The 8,789-nt window shown below is 53.4% G+C and overlaps 4 protein-coding genes across 4 annotated transcripts in view; 3 read left to right on the top strand and 1 right to left on the bottom strand.

The window, feature by feature from the left end:
- Positions 1-3,638, top strand: part of PHACADRAFT_110936 (uncharacterized protein) — a gene marked incomplete at its 5' end in the record, with an annotated part of 5,832 nt that extends 2,194 nt beyond the window's left edge. Inside the window, 8 exons of the mRNA XM_007390350.1 lie at positions 422-752; positions 807-1,135; positions 1,192-1,792; positions 1,846-1,959; positions 2,025-2,633; positions 2,684-3,255; positions 3,307-3,431; positions 3,486-3,638. Coding sequence (XP_007390412.1) covers positions 422-752; positions 807-1,135; positions 1,192-1,792; positions 1,846-1,959; positions 2,025-2,150 — 1,501 coding nt within the window. The 3' untranslated portion in view covers positions 2,151-2,633; positions 2,684-3,255; positions 3,307-3,431; positions 3,486-3,638. The remainder of the gene's footprint in view (positions 1-421; positions 753-806; positions 1,136-1,191; positions 1,793-1,845; positions 1,960-2,024; positions 2,634-2,683; positions 3,256-3,306; positions 3,432-3,485) is intronic.
- An 813-nt stretch (positions 3,639-4,451) lies between these two features.
- Positions 4,452-6,080, bottom strand: PHACADRAFT_168319 (uncharacterized protein). Its single transcript, XM_007390349.1, has 5 exons — positions 5,957-6,080; positions 5,794-5,896; positions 5,362-5,744; positions 5,178-5,309; positions 4,452-5,122 (listed from the first exon to the last, which is right to left on the bottom strand). Exons 1-5 carry the CDS (start codon positions 6,027-6,029, stop codon positions 5,085-5,087), a joined length of 729 nt encoding a protein of 242 aa, XP_007390411.1. The 5' UTR covers positions 6,030-6,080; the 3' UTR covers positions 4,452-5,084.
- Positions 6,081-6,278: 198 nt separating this feature from the next.
- On the top strand, positions 6,279-7,834 carry PHACADRAFT_247224 (uncharacterized protein). The gene is made up of 8 exons (XM_007390348.1): positions 6,279-6,553; positions 6,612-6,764; positions 6,816-6,942; positions 7,001-7,103; positions 7,154-7,219; positions 7,277-7,527; positions 7,586-7,605; positions 7,670-7,834. Exons 1-8 carry the CDS (start codon positions 6,494-6,496, stop codon positions 7,760-7,762), a joined length of 873 nt encoding a protein of 290 aa, XP_007390410.1. The 5' UTR covers positions 6,279-6,493; the 3' UTR covers positions 7,763-7,834.
- Positions 7,835-8,052: 218 nt separating this feature from the next.
- The window catches only part of PHACADRAFT_247222 (uncharacterized protein), a 2,178-nt gene continuing 1,441 nt past the window's right edge, over positions 8,053-8,789 (top strand). The window contains exons 1-2 of the mRNA XM_007390347.1: positions 8,053-8,198; positions 8,251-8,582. Of these exons, the coding sequence (XP_007390409.1) occupies positions 8,095-8,198; positions 8,251-8,582 (436 nt within the window). The 5' untranslated portion in view covers positions 8,053-8,094. The remainder of the gene's footprint in view (positions 8,199-8,250; positions 8,583-8,789) is intronic.

Below are 8,789 nucleotides of genomic sequence, written 5' to 3'. Positions count from 1 at the left end.
ACGAAGAAGCAGAAGAAGCAAGCTGCTGCTGAAGAGGAGAAAGGTTCGTCTATTCCTTGGTTATCGCATGAACAAGACTCATCTTTTGGGCAACGGTGGCGCAGCGCGCAAGGAGCGCGAGGCTCAAGAGAAGGCCGAGCAGAAGGCAAAGGAGGAGAGCGAACGACTTGCTGCTGAGAAGAAAAAGAAGAAGCCTATACGATATCCCACGGAAGACCTCGACGTTGTGATTGGGGACAAGGAGAAGAAGGCAGGGATGAAGCTCAAGAGACCTGCTGCAAGCCGCACCGGCATGCCATTTGGCACAGACCGTCTGGCTAATGAGAATTTCATCATGTCATGGAATTTCCTTAATGTTTACGGGTAAGTTCCTGTCTTGGCGTGCAGCGAGTTTCTCGATGTGCTAACCTCGAATGTTCAGCAATCCACTGCACATATCATCATTCACGATGGATGATTACGATCAGGCTTTGCGTCATTCTATCACAGACCCGCAATGCGCACTCGTCGCGGAAGTGCACTCGACACTAATATACAATCTGCGTACCGTTCCCTTCACCCGACACAGTGCCGTTCTCTCCCTCATAAACCTACAAGATAAAATCGGAAAGGAGGCCGAGGTGCTAGGTATCGCATTGTATATGCTCATCGAGTCTGTCAGTGATGTAGGGAATAACTGGGAGCGTGCGCCGTTGAGGCACGGGGAGGGTCGCGACGGTTGGGAAGAGTCTCTCATTGGCTGCTTGAAAGACGTAAGTGTATATTCTGAGCATGTTCAACCGATCAGCTGGTTCATTGTTACGCAGCACGCCAATCTCGAGAATTTTCCCCGCCTGCCGGAGATTCTCGTTCGTCTGTTATTTGCGCCTTTCCCGACGCCGAATCCGCCTACTGAAGGTGCCTCTGTACCTGCAACGCCGGCGACTAGTCCTCAACCATTGCCCTTATCCACGAGTGCCTCACCTAGAGAGCGATACCACCTACTTCCGCCCACCGATAAGGCCGCAATTCTTGCATTCCTCTGCAACCAAGCGATATCAAGCAAGGCTATCCATGCACATATGGAATCTTGCGAAGAGCAGCTGACTGAGCTCCGGAAACAAAAGATCGAGGTAAACCGCTCCAAAAAGCAGTTGTACGTACTCGCATTACTTGTCAGCCTACTGAGAGTCTAATCACAAGACTTTCCAGTATCGAAGAGATTGCAGCTCTACTAGGCGAGAACAAAGATGGGGAGAAGAATGGAGAGAAGAAGGCTGCGAACGGTGTCGGAGATAACACTCCTGTCCACGAGTCCAGCGACCTCTCCGATGCCCCCGGGTCCGACGGCGAGACAGAGACAGGCTCGTCGGCGCCCGGTGCACGAGCTAGCGCACGGCGGACACAGGCGACAGAGCGTCAGCTCGCGCGCGCAAAGCAGGCGTCACAGAAACAAGCTCTGGCGGAGTCGCGCCGGCTGGACGAGGAGGTGAACAAGTGCGAGCGGCGTCTGGAGCAGATCGAACGCGACTTCCGGAAGCTGCTCGGTGCGGTACGCGTGAAACCGCTGGGCAGGGACCGGTTTTACAACCGAGTGTGGTGGTTCGACGGTATGGGCTCCGCGTCGCTCCTCGGTACAGGTGGGAGCGTACAGTACGGCACCGGTAGAATATTCTTGCAGGGGCCGAGTGAGTTCGACATGGAGATACTCCAGAGAAGAGGTGAGGAAGTGGTGGCTAGGCGGAGGGAAGAGGAAGGTGACGAAGGAATGCTTGAGGTGGGAGAGTGGGCGGTGTTTGACGATATTGAGACCGTGCGTCCCCAGGCAAACTTCAATGTGTGTCTGCTGACCTGAATCTCCTGCAGATCGATGAGTACGTCGCCTGGCTGAATCCCAAGGGCGTCCGAGAGCTTGCGCTCAAGAACGCCTTGGCCAAGTGGTGGCCGCACATCGGTCCTGGCATCCGCCGGCGTACAGCGGTGCGTTTGAGTAGCCGGTGCAGCTCGCTTGTCATGTTCCTGAGCTGACCGACTTTAACTTTCAGGACCTCGCATCGAAGATGGTTGTACCAGAGGCACGGCGGAGTGCACGCACCAAGCACACGGGTTCGGAACTGATTCGAGAGCCGTACATGCAGTGGACGAACCGGCGGGCGGTGAATGCAGCCTAGTCTGTCCGGCTATTGGGCCACCCCCTAGAGTAGATATCACGATAATTACGTTTTCTGCACTTGATCACATTCTTTGGCTTTCATCCATGTAGAGATCCGCTCTGGGTCTTCTCTTCTTAATATAATGTACCAACCGGCGGTCGGATCTAGCCCACTCCTATGACATGTCCAACGGACGTCTGATCTCATAGGAGTGGGAGGTGCTGTGCTCTTCGCGGCTCTTCGGTGAGTTTTCTAACGTTATTCCTGACGTCCACTCTCGGTTGGGCCCCCTCTTGACCGCTGTCTCGGCCTTCCTTCATCTTCGAAAGATTGCTTCTAGAGGCCGGCCTTATCTGCAACCAAGGCGAGCTCGAGTGGAGCCCACCCTCGCCCTCCACGAACGACTGACGACCCTAACGACCCACACGATGTCCTCCTACCAAGGCTCCTTCGTCTTTGGCTCGCACTCGACCTCGGGCATGCGCGATGCCTTTGAAGCCTGTAAGTTTGCCGTGCTCACTCGCCAAGCCCCCGCTGACTCGCCTTGTCAGACCGCCGCTCGCAGCTATATTTCTCCGACTCAGTGTCCGTTTCCGCGACGGACGACGAATGGGACGATGTCTATGACCGCGAGTCTGACGTCGAGGATGAGGATTACGGCTCTGACCGAGATGTCGAGGAGCGCCTTCCACAAGCGGTCCAGTACGACCCGAACGCAGCCGTCGGCAACCTGCAGTGGGACGAAGACCTCCCGTCCGAGCCCTCGGCCGCCGCGACCGATGCCCAACCTGGCCCGCGTCGGTATGGGGTACACCCACGTTACACACGCCAGGGCACCGAAGACACCATCGTACCTTTCAATGCGTCGCCCAGGTTCGCGCACCCCGCAAGCCCTCGTATGGCGCGCGAGAACACACCGCTTCTGCGTAAGGCTACAAGTCTGACCTTCGCGGAGCCGCCCCGTCCGATCGCAGGTAACGACGTCCTGCCGAGCATCGCGATGCCCATAGAGGGCCCCCCGCACACCCTGATGCGTCGCGCGTCGCAGATTAGCGCGAGATCGCGCCGCGGGAGCATGAGCTCAAAGGCAGTCCAGGCCGGGCAGAGCACCTTCGGGCAGACAGTGAGTCTTCAGCATATTGGGCTGCGTTCGTCAGTTGATGGTACGCGATAGCTGTTCAACGCTATAGCCATCCTGCTCGGGATAGGCATGCTCTCCGAACCGTTAGCGTTCGCATACGCGGGATGGATAGGAGGCATGTTCCTCATGATATTTTATGGATACATTACGTGTTATACGTAAGCCCACTGTCTCTGTTCATTTTATTGAGAAGCTGATTGCGTTTATGACAGCGCAAAGATCCTGGCGCACATCATCCTGGACGATGCGAAACTAAGATCTTATTCTGATATCGGCCGTAAGGCGTTTGGGCCACGATCCAGCCCGCTCATTAGTGCTCTCTTCTGTTTAGAGCTGTTCACAGTTAGGTATGTGCATGCGTATGTTTTATTTGCGGCACAAAACTCAATCCAAAGCTCTCAGTGTTGCACTTGTTACCTTGTACGGTGACTCGCTCCATGCTGTTGTACCAGCATACTCCCCGAACACGTACAAGGTCATTGGTTTGATGGTGTAAGTTCTCGCTGATATTTTCTTGCATTCTAATCGCCTGATGGACACAACAGTCTGGTCCCAACAGTGCTTATGCCTTTGTCACTCCTTTCATATGCGTCGATTCTTGGAATTCTATCCACGCTCTTCTTGGTTGTCGTCATGTTCATCGATGGCTTCTCCAAAGCAGAAGCACCCGGCAGCTTATGGGAGCCGGCGCATACAAGCCTAACTTTTGCTGGCTTGGGACAGCTAGGCCTTTCTTTTGGTTTGTTCATGGCCGGAGTAAGTATTTGAACAGCCATGTACCCTCTTCAACTAGTAAACTCACGTTAAAATTCAGCTCTCGGGACATGCTGTCATCCCTTCCTTGGCCAGGGACATGATAGACCCTACTCAGTTTGACGCAATGATCAACTGGGCGTTCTCTATTGCCACAGCCATCTACACGACTATTGGTGTTACAGGCTACCTGATGTTTGGTGGCGATGTCAGCGACGAGGTGAGTCGGGCTCGGAGATATCCTCGTTTGGGCGGAACTTGACTGTGCGGTGTGTAGTTCAGTCAAGAGCTTATGCTCGTTCCGGGGTACAACCGCACCCTGAACCGCATAGCACTCTGGGGATTGGTTGTTGCCCCGCTCTCCAAGTTCGCGCTTTCAACTCGCCCGGTGAGAATCTTCGTTGTCGCGCCTGCATATGAAGTTTCCCTCATACTGTCTCCAGCTGAGTATCACACTTGAGATCATGCTCGGTATCGACACGAGCACAGCCCCACCGGACGACCATGGTGCTCTAGCAAAGTCGAACTCGCCTCGCGTCGACAGTAACGCCACGCCGCCGTCCGAGCGTCGCCTCGCTCTGAAGCGCTTCCTGATTGTGGTCGAGCGTGCAGTGTTCACTATCTTGTCGGTGACCGTCTCGATCCTCGTACCGGAGTTCAGTTCAATGATGGCGTTCCTGGGGTCCTTCTCCGCATTCCTGCTCTGTGTCATCGGGCCAGTATCTGCCAAGGTTGCGCTCTCTGGCCGGTGTACCCTATGGGACGGCTTCCTGTTGGTGACAGGGGTCACCATGGCCACCTGGGGAACGACAGCAGCGTTTTGGTCTGCAGGAGAGGGAGGCGTATGAAGAATGACAGAGGATAGTAGATGTTCAAAAGGCTGCCTGTGGCCAAACCGCATGAACTTCATGAACGTATAGACAAAATTCTAGACACGACTCTCGTATAGCATCAACGGCGCCCTTTCATGTATGTAATTTCGGAGCTTTGGAAGAATACACCGATACCATTGATTATATCGTATGGCATGCATGAGGTATACAAACTACTTTTGATGACTATGCTGCCTGCGCATGTGTGATCACCTTCACAAGTTCTATGTATGCGGGTGTCAGCTTTTCACAGAATGTGTCTGACACTGTATAACGTACGCGGCAGCTGGATGTTCTCCTGCACGACTGTTGACTCGATTTGGTTGTCTGGGTTTGGTGGGATCAAGACGACGCCTGTCGAAGCGTCGAAAGCCCATCCCAGTTTCTCGGCGTATGCTGACAGCTCTTCTCCTGCACAAGTCGTCAGCACATCCAAGATTAATCAGCTGCATTATGGGCATACCCGAGAGATCAAGGTAGCTGCTCAAACGTTGGCTGCCAATGCGCTGGAAAGCCGCCTTCACCGCACGAACGACGACCTCTCGCACCGCGTTCTCGAATCCGACGACCTCAACAGTATAATTGTCGCGTAGCGACTCGGCCTTCTCAGAGCGGTAGAGCGTCCAAAACGCGGGAAAGCGGCACTGTTGGAGCAGGTTGTGTAGCGACTGGAGCACGGGCAGGAGCGAAGGCAGCGGGTCAGGCTCGTCTGGGTTCGCAGTGACAGGGCGCTCGTCGAGGAGCGAGATGCAGAGGTTGAAGTCGGGGAACGGGAGTGCAGCCAGAGCCTTGATGAGGATGTTAATCACAACGTCAGGATTGTGGAGGTCTGGATTGAACTGGTAGCTGATGTGTATATTAACACGGGGGCATGTATGGACATGAATAGGCTTACAGCTTCAGGATGGCGAGGTTCGCGAGGCAATCGTACTCCTCGCTACGTATCTGGTGGTAGAGGTAGTCCTCTAGGATACCCACATTCGAAGGGTTATACCGATCTGATTATTGCAACTTTTGTGTGAGTAGAGATGATTGCGCTTCCACAATTGTACGCTCACCGACACCAGACACTAAGTTCTCAATCAGCTCGGTACGAGTTGGAGGGGTCGCCCAGGTCGTAGCAGAGGTCATTTTTGGCGGTATAGGTGGAATATTTGACCGGGGGGAACGAGCTTGAGGAGAACCTGGACTAGCTCCGGCGCTTCTTGAGCCGATCACTTGAAAAGTTTGAGGCGCCAGTCTATCTGTTCGCTTGAGCCACCGCTGCAATACACCCCTTTTACTTCTCACCACAACAGGACGACGCGAAGGCACGCGCGCTATGGAAGCTGAGATAACACCGGATCATGACATATATTCAGACGTGCCAGAAGATGCGACAAACGGTGCGCTGGAGTTGAACGGACAAGACCCTGAAATGGAGGATGTGCAAGTCGAATCTCTTGTTGAACAGTCCCCTGAGGTGTCGACGCCGCTCAATGGCGCGATTGTGGAAGATCAAGAGGTTGAGGAAGAGCAGCCTCCAGCCGTTCCTGATATACCTATGTTACACGATGGCGTGCCAGACTATAAGGCCAAGTACGTACTGAGCGGACATGCTCGGTCAATCTCTGCCATCAAGTTCAGCCCGGATGGGACCATGCTCGCGTCTTGTGGTGAGCATTTGTATCTCATGCCGTGTTAAACAACTTATGTACGGAAGCCGCCGACAAGGTCGTGAAGATTTGGGACGTATACAATGGCGAACTTATCCAGACATTGGAAGGGCATACAGAGGGCATATCCGACGTCGCTTGGTCTCATGATGGAGAGTTCCTCGCTTCGGCTTCAGATGACAAAACTATACGGATCTGGAGTGTTGAAGAGGCGTGTGTTTCGCTTTGCCACTTCTGCTGGCGTGCTAACCGGTACCCACAGCTGGCGGTGGCCAAAGTGTTGCAGGGCCACACAAATTTCGTATTCTGCGTGAACTTCGGCCCCTCATCCAACCTGTTAGTTTCAGGAGGCTTTGACGAGACTGTGCGACTTTGGGATGTTGCCAGAGGTATGTTTCAACGAGCCACGTACACGCATGTCAGTTAGCTCAGTGTAAACGATGACAGGCAGACCGTTGAAGACACTGCCAGCACACTCTGACCCTGTCACAGCAGTCACTTTCAATCACGACGGAACAATAGTAGCCTCTTGTTCAATGGACGGCTTGATGTAGGTCTACTTCAGACTGGCTGCAGCCTCGTCTGACTTCGCATGTGTAGCCGCATATGGGATGCAGACTCTGGCCAATGTCTCAAAACCTTGGTCGATGACGATAATCCTATATGGTGCGAAATGCTGTGACTACATTGGTACGCAAGTCGCGCCTGACCTTATACTCACAGTTCGCACATAAAGTTTACCCCCAATTCGCGCTTTATTCTGGCATCGACGCAAGATTCAACTGTCCGTCTTTGGAACACTCAGACATCCCGCTGCGTCAAAACGTACAAGGGCCATACGAACCGTACATACTCGATCTTCGTGGATTTCGCGACTGGTGGGAAGCAGATTATTAGTGGCAGCGAAGACTGCAAGGTCTACTTGTGGGATCTGCAGAGCCGACAAATTATTCAGGTGCTCGAAGCACATCGAGGTATGAGTACAGCGGTTGCCTTAAGAGTTTTCTCGACGTGCTAACGATGTGTCTGAAGATGTTGTCATAGCTGCGGCTGTACGTTCTTCTCGTTATTTCTCGCGCCAGGTTCTAACGTGGTTTATTGCGAATTACGCTGCAGAGCCATCCGCATCGCCCAATTATCGCCTCCGCTTCGATGGAGAAAGATCTCACTATTCGAATTTGGTATGACAAAAATGCGCCGTCCACGTAGCATTGTCGAGTTCCGCCACGTATTATATCTTGCGCCACCAGCATATGTGATTCTCTACTGATATCAAAGGGCTTACCGTGATCCGCTCTGTTTTGACAAGGCTTTGTCAGATTCGTAAGTCACCGAGACAAGATGCAACGTCGAGTGTCACGGACCGGGTTCGAGCAAGTTCGAGTTTCCATATTGAGCGCAGTAATAAGTAACCCGGGGCATTTCAAACTCCGCAACCTGTGGGGTATATAGGCTGGATACGTGCGCAGCGGGCAGGGACCTGTCCTTCACTTCTCACTGTCGACTCATCCTCCAACCACTTATCTTTACCCCGTACGATCATGCAGATCTTTGTTAAGACCCTTACTGGCAAGACTATCACCCTCGAGGTGGAGTCTTCTGACACCATCGACAACGTGAAGGCTAAGATCCAGGATAAGGAGGGGTAAGTGGCGGCTTGCCCTGGTTGAAGGTTGATCTTATTGACAACGTTTCAGAATCCCCCCTGACCAGCAGCGACTCATCTTTGCTGGGAAACAGCTTGAGGATGGCCGCACGTTGTCCGACTACAACATCCAGAAGGAGTCGACTCTCCACCTCGTCTTACGTCTCCGTGGCGGCATGCAAATTTTCGTTAAGACCCTCACGGGCAAGACGATCACTTTGGAGGTCGAGTCCTCGGACACGATTGACAACGTGAAAGCGAAAATCCAAGACAAGGAGGGTATTCCCCCCGATCAGCAGCGCCTCATCTTTGCCGGCAAGCAGCTTGAGGATGGCCGTACACTTTCGGATTATAACATCCAGAAGGAGTCTACGCTTCACCTTGGTACGTATACTCGCGACGTTGCCTAGTGATCGGCCTCTAACGTTCGCACTGTAGTCCTTCGTCTCCGTGGAGGCATGCAGATCTTCGTCAAGACGCTTACGGGCAAGACGATCACTTTGGAGGTCGAGTCTTCGGACACGATTGACAACGTGAAAGCGAAGATTCAGGACAAGGAGGGTAATTCCCCCCGATCAGCAGCGCCTCATC

This window comes from Phanerochaete carnosa, assembly GCF_000300595.1.
Source record: "Phanerochaete carnosa HHB-10118-sp unplaced genomic scaffold PHACAscaffold_1, whole genome shotgun sequence".
Taxonomy (NCBI): domain Eukaryota; kingdom Fungi; phylum Basidiomycota; class Agaricomycetes; order Polyporales; family Phanerochaetaceae; genus Phanerochaete; species Phanerochaete carnosa.
This window is presented reverse-complemented; position numbering and strand designations above follow the sequence as displayed.